Source organism: Prinia subflava, chromosome 1, assembly GCF_021018805.1.
Source record: "Prinia subflava isolate CZ2003 ecotype Zambia chromosome 1, Cam_Psub_1.2, whole genome shotgun sequence".
NCBI classification, from domain to species: Eukaryota; Metazoa; Chordata; class Aves; order Passeriformes; family Cisticolidae; genus Prinia; species Prinia subflava.
The window spans coordinates 39,131,506-39,151,646 of NC_086247.1; the positions used below are offsets into that span (position 1 = coordinate 39,131,506).

General features: G+C 39.6%; 1 protein-coding gene and 1 long non-coding RNA gene across 3 annotated transcripts; one reads left to right on the forward strand and one right to left on the reverse strand.

The window, feature by feature from the left end:
• Window positions 1–226: 226 nt before the first annotated feature.
• Window positions 227–20,044, forward strand: LOC134548836 (DGAT1/2-independent enzyme synthesizing storage lipids-like). Of its 2 annotated transcripts, XM_063393977.1 has the most exons (8): window positions 289–382; window positions 2,499–2,611; window positions 6,141–6,471; window positions 7,443–7,607; window positions 10,045–10,238; window positions 16,131–16,191; window positions 16,587–16,726; window positions 18,587–20,044. In XM_063393977.1, exons 3-8 carry the CDS (start codon window positions 6,144–6,146, stop codon window positions 18,689–18,691), a joined length of 993 nt encoding a protein of 330 aa, XP_063250047.1. In that variant the 5' UTR covers window positions 289–382; window positions 2,499–2,611; window positions 6,141–6,143; the 3' UTR covers window positions 18,692–20,044. The 2 variants fall into 2 exon arrangements, with proteins under 2 accessions (XP_063250039.1, XP_063250047.1); XM_063393969.1 differs by lacking the exon at window positions 2,499–2,611 and having other exon boundaries at window positions 227–382.
• LOC134548844 (uncharacterized) lies at window positions 6,533–16,124 on the reverse strand. The gene is made up of 3 exons (XR_010079936.1): window positions 15,501–16,124; window positions 6,956–7,075; window positions 6,533–6,796 (listed from the first exon to the last, which is right to left on the reverse strand). It is a non-coding gene; the product is annotated as an uncharacterized LOC134548844 (long non-coding RNA).
• Window positions 20,045–20,141: the final 97 nt, after the last annotated feature.

Sequence of the window (20,141 nt, forward strand, 5' to 3'; positions counted from 1 at the left end):
TCTCCTAACCTTTTAAAAGAGGTTATTTCCTTTGCAAAACCAGTGCATTTTCTCAACTTAGCAGTCAATGACACTGCCGGTAAGTTTCCTTGGTCAGCATGAATTGACTGGAAGCCCATCCTAGGGAGATTTCTTTCTTCCAAGAAGGGAAGGGCGCAGAAGGCTTTGCGAGCCCCTGCGAGGGGAAGGGGCTCCTCCGTCCCAGCGCGCCCAGGCGGGAGGAGTTTTTATCGTGGAGGAATTCCACGGAGCTCTGGGCTCGGAGCCCGCAGTGTCTGCCAGGAGCAGCTCCGCCTCCCGGGCCGGTGCGGGGGCGGCGGAGCGCTTATCCCGGGACCCGCCGCATCCGCGGGGTCCGGCACGGCGCTGCCGCCGCGGGCAGGTGAGCGGGACGGGACGGGACGGGACGGGACCGGACGGGACCGGATGGGACGGGCCGGGGGGCGGTGGGGGAAGGATGTGCCGCCCCTGTGGAGCCGCGCCGGGGAAAGGTCCGGCCGCGTTCTAGCACTCCCGTGCTGCAGCTACGATCTGCTCTTAGGGGCCCTCAGCGCCCGACATTCGGGAATCTCCCGAGTCTTCGCGGTGTTGACGTTTGGAGATGTTAATTTACATTTCCAGGTGAAGAAAAGGGCCAAACGTAGGTGCTGGGCAGTTGCTGGTGCTTGAGCAGGATAGGCACCAGATCTGAACCCAGATGCTGCTCCTTGCACACCCTCTTCATGCACCCGACCACGTGTGCTCATAGGTCAGGACAGCTGAGCTGAGCTGAGCTAGATCCCAAGAAGTGCGGCCAGCAGGGTGAGAGAGGGGATTCTGCTCCTCCACAGCTCCAGGTGAGAGCCGTCACCTGCAGTGCTGATCCAGTTCTCAGCATAGCAAAGACCTGTTGGAACAGGTCTAGGGAAGGATCACAAAGATGATCAGACTGTCTTGTGAAGGCAGGCTGGCAGAATTGGGATTGCTCAGCCTGATGAAGAGAAAGCCCCAGGGAGATCTCATTTCAGCCTTTTAGTGTGTGAAAGGGACCTACAAGAGGGCTGGAGAGGGACTTTTTGCACAGGCATGTAACCAGCAGGACAAGAGGGAATGGCTTTGAACTGAAAGAGGGCAGCTTAGATTAAATATCAGGAAGAACTTTACCGTAAGAATGATGAGACACTGGACCAGGTTGCTCAGAGCACTCGTGGATGTCCCATCATTGGCAATGTTGAAGGTCAGATTGGATTGGGCTTTGAGCAACCTGGTCTAGTAGAAGATGCCACTGCCCATGGCAGGTGGTGTTGGAACCAGATGCTCTTTAAGGTCCCTTCCCAATCCAAACCATTCCATGATTCTATGATTTTATTATTTTTCCAGCTCTTACCTGCCACATTTCTGGCAACCAAGCCGAGCGAGGATGCTCAGCTAGGGGTAGTGCCTAATATCCACATGCTCAACCAAACCTAGGTGGGAACTCAGTTATTCGTGTTTGCTGAGGCTGTAAATGGGAAACAGCATTCTGGGTTTAGTATCCTCAGTGTGTGAAAAAGGTAGAATGGCTGCAAAAACCTGGGGGACCGAGCACTGTAATTGCTGATAATTTCTGACTGGAGGGGAAAGACCGTTCATTTTTGGGATGGATGTGCGGAAGGTGGGGGAAGCTCTACAAACACAGGAGTGTACAAGATGGGTGGATTTATGGAGATAAATAAAGTGGGTGGTGGCAGGGTGAGACCAGCAAGAGAGTTGTTTTCCACAGAACTGCCACAAAACATCCAGGAAATATAAAACTGGAATTTCATTTACCTTGAAAAGCAAGAGGCAGAATTGTAACTTTTAGATGACTCCCCTCATGAAACAGAACAATTGAATTTGAGCAAAGAGTAGGAGCCTGCCACAAGACAGCAAGTGTCAAAAAATTCTCTCTCCAAGAGTCTGCTGTTACTTTACACTTGCTTCTGTGTAAAGCATCTTCTCACTGTGCTATGCTAAATTTAGTGCCAAGAGCAAACTACTGAGCAGCAGGACCAAGATTATGACTCTTCAATCATGACTGAAAGCCAGCTACAAGGTTTTAATTTCAATGTAATAGATCTCTTGTGACAGCTTTGTTCTTCCCTGGGATTATAGTGTTGGTAAGATTATCCTTATCAGCAAATAATGCTTCAGCAAGACCTTAGGATCTGAATGACTTGTAGTACAGGAGATTTTGTTGAAAGGGGAGCTCCTCTCTATGTAGGGGGACAGTAGTTCTGTCTTTCTCTGACATCACCTGTAATTTTACACTGTAGATACAGTGATTACTCTGGAATTTGATATGCTTTATAGGTGGAACCCAAACAAATACCACACATGTCAACACACGTTGTTCTCTGTAAGAACAATGAAATCACTCAGAACAATTGCTTCAAGTCCATCACTAGATAAGATGAGAAAAATGTAGATAATTTTAAAAAAGTTTGTTTGTTTTTTTTTGTTAAATAATACAACACTATACCCACTTCTTAACCTTTTAGAGGATATTCAGTATTGAAGTACATTGGAGCTGCTCCTGGCTCAGATTTGATAAAAGCAGAAGAGAAATTTCTCTCTTAAATTTGACACTTGGGGCAAACCAAAGGCATTATAAGTAAGTATGTTTACTTTGTGATAACACTCCTGCATTGTCTCCTAGTGCATAATCAAGGAGGGTGTTAGTAACAGACTTGCAATAGGCACTCATATAGTTGTAAAAATTTTATATAAGGTGTTTGACAGAAAGAATGCTTCAAAATTGTGTTTGTGGTTTCAGCAGGGAACTGGTGATACATAGCCAGTAGAACATGGAAAAATAGAAGTCCTGTCCTGTTGTACCTGTTATAGCCCTTTGATGTTATACTGACAGTAGAGGGATGCATTTACCATGTTGGACTCGCATCATATAGTCCAAATACCAGGGTCCAGGGTTCAGTGATTGGAATTCATTATTTTCTTATGAAATATTGGAGGTAGTGTGCAATTGAACTGTGAGAGTAGGAACTGAAACAAGGTTGAGTACCCTATTTCCAGAAAAAGCCATGCTGCTTCTAGTTTTTCCTCAATCAGTCAATCATTAACTCTTTTCTACCCTTGGATTCAGCTGGAAGGATGTTGACTAAGCTTGTATCCCACTCAGCCACCTAACTGGCAGAAGGTGAACTCACTCTGTGCCTACACAGCTGCTTTCAGATATCTTTGGTCAAGTCTGTACTGTTAAATCTGTTTTGTAGGTTTTTTAAAAAATATGATTTTGCACATTGGTGCATTTTACTTTCTTTCTAAAGCTTTTTTCCCGATGTCTATACTGAACTTAAAATCAGAAATTAATAAGTCAAGGTGTTAATTTATACTGTAGTCTGTGAGCTAACAAAGTTAAGGGTAGTGCTTTTCCAGCCAGCAAATATTTTGCTGCTACATAAAAATCAGGTTGGAGGAAGAGGAATCAGTGGAATGTTACATTGTTAAAACTGATCAATGAAAACATCTTATTAATATTAGAAGAAAATTCTGGAAATGCTGAGTAGTGTAGTACATAGATTCAGTTCTCATTTGGTAGAGATTCCACCACTGATGGATATTTTGTCGTCATGCTAGTCAATGACATCATTCATTGCATAGGTACTCTATTTAAAAGACATTTATTTTTTAAATAAAATTGTCAAGTGGCATTGGTAATATATTTGCACGATACTCCTATGCCAGCCTAAGACTGAGCTGTTCCTAAGAGTGATTTTGCCTGTGCCCACAGTTTCATTGGCATCCCTTTAGCAGGGACACAGGAGATCCTGCAGGAGATCAGGCTGGGGGTAAGAACACAGAGTGAAGGACTGGTGGAAGGATGACTTTGAAGTAGCAGCTCATGTGTGGCCTAAAGTGGCTCTTTGAAAAGCTCCTGTTAAAACTATACGTGCATGAAACCTGTACAAGCTGTGGATTTGTTTACAAGGTCTGGTTCCCACAAAATTAGAATGAGTGGCATCAGCTACCATCTTCTCAGTTATCTTGCCAGAAGTTTATCTGGCTGTTGAGCCTGCAATTACTCGTGCTTGGGGACTTTGGAATCATCTTAAGTCTTGCTGGTAGATGATACAATCTCTTGTTCATCAGTGATCTGTATATCCAAATTAATTCCCATATCATATAGGGGTTATTATTTATGTGCTTGCTATGGATACAGATATTTTATCTGTGATTTTAAGACACTTTGGCTACTGGCTGTAGTAGTCTGTGTTCCAGATCTGAACCCCCAGTAACAATACAAAATCCACTCACTTCCTTCACACTGTGTTGGAGGCTGAACAAATTATTCCAAGTACTGCTCAGTGTTTCTGATTCAGTAGCCAGAGGCAAGCCCCCTTAATGTGGACTTCTCCTGGGCTCTGTCAGCACAGCATGCTTTGCACACATTGAGGATTTGTAGTCCTTGCTCTTATCAGAACTTTATAAACAATAACTTACTATAGAGTAGCACTGCACCATCAGTTTCATCCTTCTTAAACATTGTTTAAACAGATATTTTAATATCTGAATCATGCAGACTATTCTTTTCTTTTTTCTTTTATATTATTGATAAAATGTCTTTTCAGTGAAAATGTCTTGATCTTCCTGTATCTTAGTGAGGCACCAGTCATCAGGATATAAACAATTCTATATGAATTCTTGTTACTTTTTGTCATACTGATTTCATTTGTTTGTACCATGTTGAGCATCTGTTAACACTGCTTGCTTCCTTTTTGTTTACTACTCTTCCAACTTGTGCTCTACCTCTGAACCTGCCTTTGTCTCAAACCAAGGGTTTTTTCACTTTTAATCCTCTGATTCTCCCCCGCTATCCCACTGCGGTGGGGAGTGAGTGAGCGGCTGTGTGGTGCTCAGCTGCCTCCTGGGGTTAAACCAAGTGGTCCTTTTTGGTGGCCAGTGTGGAGTTCAAAGGGTTTGAGGTAAGGACAGATTTCATTGGCATGTGTGAGACCAAATTTATAGCCACTGCAGCTACTCATTCTGCAGGGCTTGCCATGGGGCTTGGTTGCCTTGATGCATGTTAGACTCTAGAGCTTGTTCATGGCTGCTTTCCATTTTTGCTGTTTGCTGTACTCCTTGTCATCCATAATTCTGAAGGGAGCTGTGCTTTATACCAGTCCAGCCCTATATTCTACCCAAAGCTTCAAATAAGGAAAACAGAAGTGTACAGCAGCTTTGCTCATGTAAGTACACAGCTGAAGACGTAAAGTCAGAGAAGTCTGAGCTTGTTTTATGATCCTGGCACTGACTTTGGCACTTAGGATTTGTTTCTTGTAGGTACTTGTTCTGGTGCTGGAGTGGAAAAATCCACTCGTTAAACAAGTAGCAACCTGACTGAGGCAAAGAAAATCTGTATTCAGTTATGGGTTACTGAGCTGGATTGCAATGTTTAAATCTCTGGCTGACGCTCAAGAATCTTAAAAGCAGCCAGCAATTCTGGAGTGCTCTTGCATTCCAGTGTAACCACCACCTGCTGTGAGGCAGGGTCAGCTGTAGGAATGGACTAACTAGGGAATTGCATGTGGAAGACATATCAGCAGGGCCATGGAGCTCTCCTGGCCTTTGCTAGGGCTGGAGGATCTGAAGGAAACGTGTGTTGTATGGACGAGGGGTAAAAAGGTGCTTTTCCCAGTGCTAAGAGCAGTACCAAGTGTCCCAGACAACCCCAGGCCTTGTGAAAAAGCCATGAGTGCCTTGCTTTTGCTCACTGGCCCTTCAGCTGCTCACTCCACTGTCTGATCCCCTTGCTGCCAAAGTGAGAGGGAGAAGAAGCCCCAGGCTCTTTCAGGGAGAGCCCACACCTCTGGCAGCAGTCCTGGCTAATGCTGCTAAAAATACTATCCACTTACCCTCTTTTGAGAGAAATCATCTCATCAGCCATGTTGCTTTGTTGAATCATCCTGAGGCTTTGTTGAATGCCAGTCCTTCTTGCTTCAGCCCCTATTCCATAAATACATGGATAATCTCCTAGCCAGCAGCTATTGTAGCATAGCAGAGACACACAAAATGTTTGAACCTGTGCTATACCAAAATAAGCATCGGATGTATTTACAGAAACCTTTTTTTCCTAAATTGAGCTGGTTTGTTTGTTTGTTTTTCTTCCTTTCTTCTCCATGCAGGTCATGATAGGTAGAAAAGAATCCTGTGCTTCAGGACAGATACCAATGACCAACCTCAGCTGCCTTTTCTATGCCCTGGAAGAATGGACTGTTGTGCAGTTCCTGAAGAAATACCTTTTTCATGTGATCATTGGCTCACTGACAATTTGTGGAATATTAATTTTTTTTATAGTTCCTTTAACAATCGTCCTCTTCATTTACCTTACTAATATTTTGCTTTTAATATATCAGAAGAACAATGAGTTAAAAGAAGATCCCTTGAGTGATGTTTGGGATAGTATAAGAAAAACCATAGCAAGCTTTTGGGATATATATGCAAGAATATGGCATGGTAAGTACGACATGACTTGTCTGAAGCTTTGAATTACAGTAAGTGGTAAATACACAGAAGTTTTAATTTTATTTTCTTTTCCAATTGGATGCAAATAAGTTACATTTATTATACTTTGTATGGCTTCTTTGAACATTCTGCAGTATAAAACTTTCTCCACATCCTCCTAGGACTCTGCCTACTCTAATCCCATCTAAATGGCTCATGGCAGGAGCTGTAGGAGGGACGGAAATGAAGGCAGGCAGGGTGGAACAGAGCTCTTAGCTGGCAAAAGCTGTGTCTTTCTCAAGTCGTTGTATACATTAGTCTTCTAGTCTGGCTCCACCTGAAACATACCAGATGTAGGAAGAAGGGTCATGACAAGGATTCATAGAAGTGCATGTCTGTGAGGAAATTCCCTCCCACTGTGAATGCACTTCACTCTTATGCAGAGAACCTTACTTTGGGATTCTTACAGATCATAGTTTCAATTTAAACTTCTCACCTTCTCTAAAAGAGGAACACTTTATTATGGAAAATCCCAAAGTCTTCATTCTCATTGACACAGAATGGAGATTCATACTTCCAGATTTCAGGAAAGTATCCAGACTATTTGCCTCTATTTCTGAAAATGAAGCATTTTCACACTAGTTAGTATTTTTTTTTAAATATTATTATTGTACTATTTACAAAAAAATCCTAATGGCAAATAAATACTTTACTTCCCTCACTGGGGAGAATGCGAGGTTCAAGTCTGATCTCATGATTAAACTGACCAACAAATCAGTCTAGTGATATGCTATGGTGTTGGAGGGACTTTCTCTGTGCTATTGACCAAAAGTTCCATCCAGAATTTAACTATTTGAAAGCTACTACAGAGGTTTTCACAAGTGTCTGAGGGTCATTTAACAAAGGACAGTAAAAGGTTGTCTTTAAACTGCCAGATGATTTACAGATATCATTGTCAGTGTATTGCTTTCTATCTCAAACAGGTTATGAACTTCATGGTGTGAAAAACCTCCCAGAAGGACCAGGCATTATTGTGTATTACCATGGAGCTATTCCTATAGACTACCTTTACTTTTTGTCTAGGCTGTTTCTGTGGAAGAAAAGACTTTGCCTCTCAGTAGCTGATAATTTTGTGTTTCGTTTACCAGGTAAGAACATGTTCTCTTTTATTTAAGCTTCCTGGGTTCACCTAACCTGTCCTGGTTTTTGGTGAACTTTACATTTATTATACTTGAAAGAGAGCTTTTAAACTAAAAGACTGCTTTTAGATTTTTAAACTAAAAGTTGGTAGATGTAACAGGAAAAACAAGACAGCATATCCTGTCTCTTCAGTGAAAACATTGGTAAACCCTCCAAAGCCAACAAATAGACATATAATCCTTTAGGGGTGAAATGTCATCCCTCAGTACAAAATGCTGGATAGGACTCTACTGTTGACCCAGTGCTGACTGGTCCAGAGAAGATGCAGAGAAGGAAAGATAATTCAATTTTAGAAAAACAAGGCATAAAGAAGAATGTCCAGAAGGAATAGCAGGGGAATTATTTAAAGGCACCTTTATGCCACTAATATTGAAAGCTGTTTTAATATAGAGAATAGAGGAAGGTATTTAGAAGTAGAAGGACACTCTCTGGAAAACAAAGTTTTCCTGAGAACAAATATTATAAACTCAAGTAAATTTGATGCTAAAACCATATTCAGGCACTCTTAGAAAGATGACAATAATTTTCTTAAGGCATACTTAGTAAATACTGTGTAGTACAGAGCACATCAGAAGTAAAAAGTCATCAAAAGATGATTTGCTTTCAAGAGTATCCTGAAAAAAAAGAGAAAGTTTAGCAAAATGTTGCAAAGGACACTCCTTTTTTAAGGGATCAATAAAAGGGTACTGTTCAAATTGAAGTGTCCCTAGCACAGAGTTTTATTACAAGTATAAAATACACGTTTGTTAGGACTAAGCAACACTCTCAGCTGTGCAGTTCCTGGACTGATGGTGTGTACAAAACATATTGATTGCATTATGTTTATGCTAGAGCAACAAAAGGTGGCAAATGCTGTGTCAACCTTCAAAAAGGCTGTAAAATGACATCTGGTAAGAAGGACTACAAATAATTGAAGTTAGACCTTCCCATTGCAGTAGTAGAAGAAGTGTCTAAAAGTGAAATTCCTCCCTAACCTTCTTTTGCTCTACTATGCTTACTTTTTGCAAAGACATGTTACACTTCACAGACTGTTTTTTTAAAGAATGCTCATGATCACAATGCTGGCCTTCAGTTCAGTTCATTCACAGGATAAATTACAGTTACAGGAGAATTCTTCTTGTGAATTAATAATCTCTCTCCATCTCAGAATAGCTGCTAAGTAATAAAGTTACTAAAAAAAGACTAGGATGATTCAGAGGTGTGGCATGGCTTCCTTTGAAGAGCTAGGATATCAGACAGAAGCCTTGCATGGCTGAGGGATAAAAAATTCTGTGAGACCTGGAAAAGGGGATTAAGAAGTGATAATATTTTCATGCGATGCATTATAATTCTCAAAAGTTTTAAAGCCAAGCATATGAAGAACCTCTTTGCTTAATAATGATATGGTATTCCTGACTTTAGGACACAACAGAAATGTGTCTTGAGTTCACAAAGGGATTAAACAAAGTCAACATCTGTTCTTAACAGAAAGATCTATCAAGCATGATACCTTGGATAAAATTAAATACAATTAAATTGTAGGTTTCAGCACTGTGTTAGCCACTGTCTGCCAAAGTCTTGTTGCAGACTTCTGTCAGTCCAGAGTTGTTGCTTCCATTTTTATTATACAAAAATTCTTTTTGAAGATTGTGGAAATGCTTTCTATCAGAGTTCCAAAGTGATATATTTAAAAGACGAAGATAATATTCAAAAGCATAGAGTCTATGGTTTTCAATCTGTCTTTTAGAGAAATCCCAGTTATGGAAACAGAGGAAGGAGATTCGCTATAGTGAATTAATTCATGATTCATTCATGTGGTGCTGAAATTGCCCTGCTAGTTTCAGTCATTCATGCATCTTGGGAGTCTTAGAGCAGTTCAATTTGATCCACACAGTTTACAATTTAACCACAAAATACTCAATTAAACAACTCAAAACATCGATGTTTAAAATGTTAAACATCACATTGTAAAAGAAGACCAAAATAGCTGCTTGTCAGGTATTTATTTTTGTAGTAATCTTGATTGTACTGATTTTTTTTGTATTAAAATATGTAAAAAGAAGGAGAGAGGAATAGATGCTTATTTTCAGATTTGTAGCTATTACCCACAAGTTTTGTTGACATAATTTGGTCAATAATATGGAAGATAGCATGTGGAAGCATTTTTAATTGAAATGTTCCTGACAAGATGGTTCATTTTCATATTTGGGCAAAAATATTGTCATGTATTTGTCATTTTGCCAGCATTTACTCTGTAGGTGTCTTACTTCCTTTGTAAAAATTTGTCTTAGCCTAAATGTATAGCTACTAGATTTTAATTTAGCTGTAATTTGGCTCCTACATGCGACCAGTATTTGGGAGATATACTGTTACATTAAATGTACATTTGCTACTTATTTATTTCAGGACTTAAATTATTGTTGGGGGTGACGGGTGTTATACCAGGCACAAGGGAGGAGTGTCTTGTTGCCCTGAAGAATGGATACCTGGTGTCCATCTCACCAGGAGGAGTTCGGGAAGCGCTCTTCAGTGACCAAAGTTACCAGCTCCTGTGGGGAAATCGAAAAGGCTTTGCTCAGGTTGCTCTAGAAGCAAAAGTGGTGAGTGCCATATGTTACCAATCCCAGTTCATGCATTCTGCGTATGTACTTTATCATAAAATGTAGCTTAGGAGCATTTGTTGAAAAATCTTCCAGGAGAAATGTTTGGGAAATAAATATTTCATTTCCTTTTCCCATCGCTTTCCTTGAGCACATTCATTCACCAGGAGCAAGAGTTTTGTGGAACTGTCAAACCTTTTCTTGACTGTTTCAAAACATCCATCTCCGTGGTTCTATGTCTGCAGTTCCATCATTCAGGCATCCAGTGCTTCATCTTGACTGTATTTCAGGAATCTTCACTGTGGTCCTTCTCCATACTGCCCTAAGGTTTAATTCTTTTTTTCTTATCCTAATAGACATACATCTTTATTTTACTTCCACATAACCAGTCATTTTCTTACGGTTCTTTAATGTATTATCCTTATCTTTCTTCTCATTTATTCTGGGAGGGTCTAGGATTTTGTCCTTACCTTTACTTTTCTTCATGTGTGTGAAAGTTTGCATTAACTTTAAGTTTGCATCAAGATGTGTCTACATCATTATCTGAGTTTGAATCACGTGTGCACTTATGAAGTAATTTTTGCATTTCCCTCACCATGCTTTCATTCACATCAAGGAACATGTTAGAACACTGGAGCTGCATTCCTTCTGGCTGAAACTAAACCAGAGTTGGAACCTAATACTCTCCAGTGTCAAATGGTCATTCAGTCAATGGTGCCAAACAAGAATTAGTTCTACATAAAAACAGAGCACTGAAATGTGTTCAGTGTGGATGTTAGATTCTCAGCATTCTCTAGACGTGTGCTTCTCTTGATTTGCACTCCAACAATGTACGCATGGCCAAGGTTTCAGTTAGTTTCCATATGGATGATGATCTACAAAAACAACCTTCTACCACTAGTTCTGACTTCTTACATCTAAATCTGTGTGGCAGACTGCTTTTCTGATACAGTCTCTGGGAAATTATTTTATTTGGGATGGCATGCAGCTGAAAGAGCAACAACCCTGTCTTTTTCCTAACTGACACTTCTCCTCCTCATCACCACCTCTAAACACAAGTCTTCTGCCTTAATTTGGACTTAGCATACCTAGTGCTTTTTGTGTCTGACAATACTCGTGCAAATGCAGGCTTTCTCTGTGTTGCCATGCCCTTTCTGCTGCTTTCTCATGAACTGCACAACCATCACTTTTTCCTCACATTCTTATGAATATCTTACCTATTGCAGTGCTCTTTGACCTTTCACATAAAGTTTTCTGTCTGTGTAGGAGAAGCTGTACAGGGAGTTGAGTTCTTCAAATGAAAATTTAATTTCTTAACGTCCCTTTCAGATTTTTGTGCAGTTATATCTCTTTTGCACCTCATCCAAGTTGTTGCTTCTCAAACTTTGTTTTGGTCTCTTGTGCTAAGGCTCCTAGTACAAAGGATCTGAAGGTACAAAATGTGTGCTTCAGGTTAACATTTCTTCATAACTCTCTCTCTAAATTATTGTGGGGAGATAATTAAACATTAGAATAAACTTAGGGGCATTTACCCAATGGATAAAGTAATTTGAGACCTGAAGTCCTGTTTACAGATCTTGTCTTATATGGCCTTTTAAAAGTCAGGTTTTATGTGCTTCTGTTCCCTTTCCTGTCCTTTTCCTCAAAAGGCTAAATGATAGTCATAATATTTCATATACTGTTTGGGCCTGTACACCACCACTACTGGGAAAGTATCAGAATGTGAATGGGATAAACTCAGTCAAACTCATGTGGGCATCTTGAGTTCCCTAACAGTCTTCTTATGTATTTAATGAATAATATGCTAGAACAGTTAGAAAGAGTTGTTACTTTAAAAACTTGAGAGATTTTTACTGATTTTGTTTTCACCTCTGTCTTTCAAGCTACTTCAAACATCTGAACAAACTTTTGTCAAATATTCTCCCTTGACCTGGAACCTTACAGTAATGCAATATTAACAGGTTGTGGGTTTTTTTAAATAAAAATTGAATTAAAAACTCTGAGTGCCCTTACATAGATTATCACCCTGATCAAAAAACATCACAAGAATCCTTGCCAGTAATTCTTCTAATTCTACCAGTCTTCCATAATATAGAAGCATATGGAAATAAATGAATAGTAGTACCTGAAATTGTACCTGAATAGTAGTATCTGAATTTTCTTGACAGAATTTGTGTTTCGTTTTAGATACACATGGGTTTTTAAAATTTTATTTAATGAATTAGGTATTCTTTGAGGGTAAGGTTCTTGCAGTGTGAAAGGGTCTTGTGGTCCTTTAATATTTGGTAAGCAGGCACCACCAGGGACTGTTATCAGGAAGGCAGAGAGAGTGTATTATCCTTTAACAGCTACTAGCCTGGGCTTACCTTTCCAGTTCTGCTGGTTCTTATATCTCTTATTATTACCCTCATTCAGCTTTGTGGAGTTTTTTTATGATCAGGAAGTCTGACTGGATCCCTGTATGGTGGGCTCTGCTGTAATTAGCTTGCAAGCTTCACTGAACTTTGGGTATTGTTGATTTTTTTCTGGAAATCTGGAATCAGACAAATCTTAGACAACCTTAAAAAAAAAAAGAGGTTACTGCTGTGCATTTAACAGTAGAGGGGACATTATTTACCTTATATATCACTTATATAAAGTTAGGCCCATAGTAGTCACTGGATCCCATCTTTTGACACACTTCCAGTTTGATTGTTCTTGCTGGATCCTTTTCAATACTGGCCAGACTAATCTTCCAGGTAGACCAAAGACTGGGGTGTAGTGGATGCCAGGCACCATCAAAGCTTCTCTATCACTGCCCTCCACAAGTGGACAGGGCAGAGAAACTAATCAGAAGATTCATGAGCTGAGATAAAGACTGGGAGAAATCATCCACTGAATACCATTATGAGGAAACCAGATTTAACTTAGGAATATTAATTGCATTTATTAGTAAAAAAATCAGAGCAAGACAAAGAGAAGTAAAGTAAAAGTCTTAAAAACACCTCTTGCCCTACTTCTCCCTTTTTCCTTTGCTCTACCTCCTTCCCTGCAGTGGCACAGGGAGGTGGAGAAGGGTGTCATGGACAGTTCATCACATGTTGTTTCTGCCACTGCTCGGCAAGGAATCCTTCTTCTGTTCTAGCATGGGGTTCATTTCACAGGATACAAACTTCAAATCAAGTCCATCTCCTGGGCAACAGGCTCTCCATGAACATGGGAGTCACTCTTCCACAGGGTGCAGTCCTTCAGGCACAGCCTGCTCCAGCAAGGTTTCCAGGAAACCTGCTCCTGCATGGCCTTCTCTCTCCATGGTCTGCAGACCCCTGCCAGGAGCCTGCTCCAGCCCTGGTTTCCTACAGCTACACAGCCCTCTTTCAGGCATCCATGCTCTGGTGTGGTCTCCTCCACGGGCTGCAGGTGGATCTCTGCATTGCTGTGGTCCTCCGTGGGCTGCAGGGGCACAGCTGCCACACCATGGCTGCAGGGGAATCTCTGCTCTGGAGCACCTCCTCCCCCTCCCTCCGCACTGACCTTGGTGTCTGCAGGGCTGCTCCTCTCACATTTTCTCTGTCTGTTCTTGTCTGTTTGCAGTTACATATGCACAATATTTTTTTTCCTTCTTAAATATGATATCACAGAGGTGTTATGATAATTCCTGATAGGCTTGGCCCTGGCATGCAGCTTGTCTGTCCTGGAGCTGGCTGGCACTTGCTCTGCCAGACATGGGGAAAGCTTCTGGCAGCTTTTCACAGAAGCCACCCCTGTAGCTCCACCTCTACCAAAATCTGGGCTCTAAAACCAAATACACTGAGGATAAACTCATCCAGATATCAGAACTTGCTCTATTATGTAGCAATTAATATAAATTTGCTAATAGTTACTCAGATATCATGAATAGAAGCAAGATAGAATTATAAGGGTATTTAAAAGTTTCTCTACATACATGTAGCCATCAATGAAAGAACTACCCACACTTTATCAAAATGACTACATGGTGGTTAATAACCTGTCACAGATTACTTGAATGGGGATTTCAAGACAAAGCCTACTTTATATATGAATAGACATTCCCATCCATCACATAACAATACACAAGTTCAATAGTTCTTCCACTGAAAAAGTTAAAGAAAAGCAAACAAGGAAGGTAGTTTCAGCCTCAGTCCTTACCTGTAAAGTTTCTGCATTTAATTTTGTGTAACTCCTCTGCTTAACAGGGGTCAGAGAATGTTACAATTTAATGTTATGACTCAGGGTACCTCTAGGACATATCTTTGTCTCAGTCAAATTCATCCATGATCTTCAGAAATACTCTGTGGCTTGGTTTTGACAAGCTAACAGGGAGGGATCATAATTTCTGAAGATCCTCGAATCAAAAAAATCCTTCAAGCTGAGTTGGGTGAAAAATAAACAGGAACCATGATTTATAAAATTCTCTTGTATGGGCCAGGGGTTTGTACTACATGACCTCCAGAGGTCTCTTCCAGCTCAACTATACTGTAATTCTGTGATTTTCAACCTGGCTGGGTGTGATCCAGCTCAGTTCCAGCACAGCAAATATAAATGTGTGGGTTACTGCAGATCTGGTTGTGCTGTTTTACAGCTGCAAGGTTTTATGTGTATACCTGTGTTTTCCATCTTAGGGACTGAACGTTGCTGCCTACTCTGCACTTCAATGGCTGATCATTGTATGAGAGTAACTTCTGTAGGTGCCAGAGTTCTTTATAGCCTATCATATGTTTCTCTTGTACTATTCCTAAAATTTAAAGTGTTTTGTCTGTGTGATAGATAGGTTTCAAACATTTTACATCTTAGATGTACAGTGTTCAATTAATAGCTGAAACAAAGTGTGGCATTTTTAGTGTCCAGTACTTAACTGTTTTTAAAAGACATTACTGATTACTTTTTAAGGGTTTATTTCTAACAATTCCTCTTAATTTTGCATTCTGAAAGGTTTATTATTACAACTTTATGCATGTTTGATCTTTTTGTTCTCTGTCAGATATTTTTTCCTTTTAATGCTTTCTATCACTATGGGTTCTTTGGTAGGCTCTAGTTAGGTCTTTTTCTTGCTTGTTTTTTCTCATCCTGCAGTTTTGGTTCAGTGGTAGTGATTCTTAACAGTACAAAAGTCTTATTTCATTACCTTCTGCACAAGTTGTTCCAACAACCTGTTCAAATTACAGTTTCAGAAAAAAGAAAAGGGACAATAGAGGAGAAAAAAAGTCTTTGCATATATGGATACAATTACTGCCAGTTTGTCTACAAACTATGAAATCTTACCTCAGGCTGTGCTCCATGAGTGTTTCAAGTGCAGGTATCTCAAGCGTGTTTGTTTTCAATCACAACGATGAATTGAACTTGTTCTGTAAGTGCCTAAGGATCCACCCTCCAGAAGGTGTGCAGTCCAGGTCAGTGAGGACACACAATTGCCTTTTTTTTGTCTCAGGGATCTGGAGAAGTCTTTTCCAGTGAAGTTTTATCCAAACATTACTGCTTCAGTAATGCTTTTTTTGAGAAGCAGATGAGATGAGGCAACCATGAATGTCTGCTTGCTTTCTGCAAGACTTCATGAACTGAATACTTTCCTGTTCACTACTCATGATGAAAGCCTTAGACAGAGAAACTACAGAAATTTGTTTTATGTTCCAGTCAGCGATACTGCAGTAAATACATAACACAGAAGTTATATAAAACCTGGTACAATGTCAGTCATTTTATTTACAGATAGTGACATTAAAATAGGTTTGTGTGAGCTGAAAAATAGGATTTTATGTTTACTTAACTTTGCTTAACTGACTGATAATTACCCTCTGTATTTGAGTGATTTTCTTAGCTGCATTAGCAGGCACTAAAAACAGAAACTCAAACCTGGTATAACATTTCCACCTTTTTTCTTTTTTTTGTACTTAGCCCATCATTCCAATGTATACTCAAAATGTCCGTGAAGGCTATAGGATGTTTAAAGAAAGAAGTAAGAACTTAAAAAAATATTTTTATGTATTTGGAATGTTTAACTCTTTTCTCTCAGACTTCTCTTACCTTTATCTTAGACTTTGCTTTCAGACTGTTGCTTACTTTGGATTCTCTCACACTTGCTGTGGGTCAGAGTTAGCTCAAATTTGGAAACAGCTTGGGCATAACTGGTTTGTGTGTGTGATTTGGTTCTTTAATGCAGACTTATTTCTCTGGTCTATTAAGTCTATCAAGCTTTTTTTTGGTGGACAGTTGCCTTAATCTTGTAACAGCTTCCTGACTGTCAAATAAAGCATGCATTTTTAAGAAGTCTTCTGAATCTATCAGATTTCATGTTTGAATTGTTTTTACTGTGACTATAATCTCACTTTTTCCTCCCATAAACCCTTTCAGGATTTTTTAGACAGTTATATGAAAGCACTCGATTGCCTTTTACTCCTCCATACGGAGGACTTCCAGTTAAATTTCGCACATACATTGGGGAGCCAATCCCTTACGATCCGAATATAACTACAGAGGAATTAGTTGAAAAGGTAAGTTCTTTCTCCTTGCAACATTGAACTACATACTTTGCCCTCTACTATAGGTGCACTTGAAACCAGTTTTTTGCATGCTTGAATAAATACACTTTTACTAGCTTGTTACAGCTGTGGGCAGTTGAGGTTTGGGATTGTTTAATGTACAAATGCCTACTAGTAAATATTGGCATAGTAACAGTTGATTGGGATGCCCTCATCCTTTCAAAATGTATGAGCACTGTCTTCGTGTTATATTAACTTTGTTTCTCCCATGCCTTTGATATCTTTGATAATAATTATAACTGAAATGACGTCAATTATGTTTTAAATGCAGTTTTCAGTAACTATGAAAATAAATTTCATAAATAACAACATTGAGAATCTTTAGCATAGGGCTCTAGAAGCAAAGTTCTTCAAGAGCTTCAGTCTCATTGTCAAAATGAAAATGTTAAAAAGTTACATCCAAAATATAAAAATATTTAGAGGACCTACAGGTTGGTGAATTTAGTGATGCCCAGCAGCAAACAAGTGCTTATAGATCTAGAGTTTAAACATTTTGCAAAATATTAAGTTAAACTGAAAATACAGCTTTAAAATTTTTCATGGAAGATGAAAGGAGGATTTTATGAAAAAAACCCAAATCTGCTACAACCTAGAAATACACAAACAAATCAACTGTCAGAAATAACTTATTAAAAAACACCTTGTTACCCCCCAAAAGATGCAACAAGGCTAGCTTTTCTTCTTTGTTTTCTTTTTTCCTTTTTTAAGGGTCTACTGCAGGTTGTTCTGAGTTTCATAGATATGAAACCAGAAAGACAGGTTTGGTCTGTTACTAGGGAACAGCCCCAGCAAGCTGTAGAGTTTGGTCTTAGCACCTTTAGGAGACAGGAAGCAATATGACTGCCTTATGGTTATTCATGTTATTGTATTTTAGGGGAAAAGTATTTTGTGTACCTGCAAAAGTGAAATTGAAATTTCCCACATTGATTTACCTTACTAAGGCAAGCCTTTGGCTGCCCCCTTTGACCACCACCAACTTTGGTGGGAGTACAGTTAGGTCTCCTGTGGCTGCTATTACTTAAAGAAAAGGCAACCTAAATGAGGTTTGAGGTGAGCAGTGGCCTGACTGACCTCTGTCTTATCCTATCCTGCAAAGGAATTTGGTCATGAATCTGCCAGGAAAGGCTACTCTTTTTTTATATTCACAGTGATATTCTACTATAACTCTAAAGTAGATCAGTGGAGTATGTAGCTACCCTTATTTCAAGTTTAAATAAACAAGGGAAACCAAAAGGAGATAATTTCTTATTTCTTTTATAAATATAGAATATTGTATTCATTCTCTTCCTAAACTTGCATTTGAATCTCATGTAAAGAGTATTATGAATCTTCTTATTATGTGCATGCTGCATATGATAAAATTATGGGAGAATTCATGTTGGGAAGGACAGACAGAGGTTCCTACTCCAAAGTCCTAGTCCAAGATAGATCAGCTGTAAGATGAGATGAGGTGAGTCAGACTTTATCCATCATTTTTGATGAAAATCTGTGAGATTGCAGAAACTTAATGTCTGCATGTGTTAAGGTTACTTTGACTAAGTAATGACCTAATGACCACATTTGATAAATCTCAATAATTTGAACCTACCCCAACTGCAGTCTTTGTTTTTTTGTTCCTTTCTTTTCCAAGAAACAAATGTGTTGTTAGGACAGCTAGTTAATATATAACACTTTTTTTTTTTTTTTTTTTTTAACAGCAGAGCTATGTGTGAATTTTCCCTCTTGAACCTCTGAGAAGTTAGTGATTATGATTATACTGTTCTTCCATGCATAAAATAGGTCTGTAAAGGCAAATTTCTCTTCTCTTTTCAGACAAAGACTGCTGTCCAGGCTCTCATAAGCAAGCACCAAACAATCCCAGGCAACATGTGGAAGGCTTTACTGGAGAGATTTGATAAACGTTGTAAAAGTGATTAGAATGCTCATGTTTATTTCATTGGTTTTGCAGGAGAGTAAAAAACAATGTCATACACCACCGGTCACTTATAGTTGGTGTTAACCAGTTTAATTTACAAATTTCTACTGATTTGGTGGAAGGAAACAACATCTAGGCAGTTCCCCCATATCTTTGAGAATATCCTGAACTAAGAAAGAGGGATGAAGATGACTTATGTATAATAGCAGTGCAACAGCTAAATTCCCCCAAAGGAAATCATGCAGCCGAGGAAAAAATTTCCTGGTTCCTAAAACAAGTATGTATTTACATCTGAGAGCCTTAGTGGTGTTGTCTAGGTCTGTGCATTTGTGTTTTGAGCACAGTCTGGTCTCAGAGCAGACCCTCAGGGTTGGTGTTGTCCCACCAGAGACCACCCCACGGGGGGCACCTTCCCTGATGGGCCCCAAGCAAGACATGTCAGATAAATCTGTCTTGCTTTAGGTAATCAGCTACCACTTACACCATTCTCCTAGAGACTACAAAAAGACACATAATCCCATTAAAACAGATGTTAGGCTCCTTCAAACACATCAGTTTAGTTGTGCATACTCTGGAAAGCAGGACTGTTTGCATCCAAGACTTTTCTCCCACAGAAAAAGGTTTCTCAAAGAGAGGAAAAAAAAGCTCTAGTTCAGTGTAGCAGATATTGCAAATACATGTAGAAAGTAGTTTCAAGTCTGAGCTGGTTTGTGCACGCTCTATTGCACCACACCATAGTTGTTTAGAGGCTGCCCAAGCCTGAAAATCCCTGGATATGGTGTCTGCAGCATGGCTGTGCTGTATTTACTCAAATCTACAGGCATTTCTGAGGCAATGCATCTCTGAGGTTTGTCATCACTGGTGGTTTACCTAAAAATGCAGTACTGCAACACTGCCAGTACAGATTGACTGTTTGGAAAGGCAGCCTTGTCTTCCTAATGCAACTTGTGGCAAACTGATTGTTAGTACAAAGCAGAATGCCTTTTTACAGGCTATGGGATGTTGTTACTGGTGGGAGTGGGAAAACTTTGTCTAATATATCCAATATGCCATTAAATGCAACCAAGTCTTAACTTCAAAGACCAAGATAGGTAATTTTTGTGCCTCATTTTTCTTTCATGTACTTTTAATCTTTCCTCTAAACATCCTAAAAGGTTACATAGCATTTAAGGAAATATATGTAATGTTTGCCCATTTTTCAGTAGAAAACTGAATCTGCTTTCAGATTAAAATAAATTCTTCCCTGACCCTTCTTCTTCACAAGTATTTCTTGCACATCTGGTGAAGGGAGAAGGATGGAGAGGTGAGTTATTTCCCTGAACCAAAAAGACAGGAATTCTGTCTTGAAAAAAACCCTCAAATCTGTCTTAAGATACAGGAGTCTTTACTCAAACACCTTAACTATAACTGCTGTATACAGGCAGAAAGATTTTTGTCCCAGTAGAGACTCAG

What these genes read in the sequence shown, in the direction of transcription:
- LOC134548836 (XM_063393969.1), top strand. Translation starts at nt 6,144, where the DNA reads ATGATAGGTAGAAAAGAATCCTGTGCTTCAGGACAGATACCAATGACC. An exon ending in ATATGCAAGAATATGGCATG is followed by an intron (nt 6,472 to 7,442) that starts GTAAGTACGACA and finishes TATCTCAAACAG; the next exon opens with GTTATGAACTTCATGGTGTG. An exon ending in CAGAGGAATTAGTTGAAAAG is followed by an intron (nt 16,727 to 18,586) that starts GTAAGTTCTTTC and finishes TTCTCTTTTCAG; the next exon opens with ACAAAGACTGCTGTCCAGGC.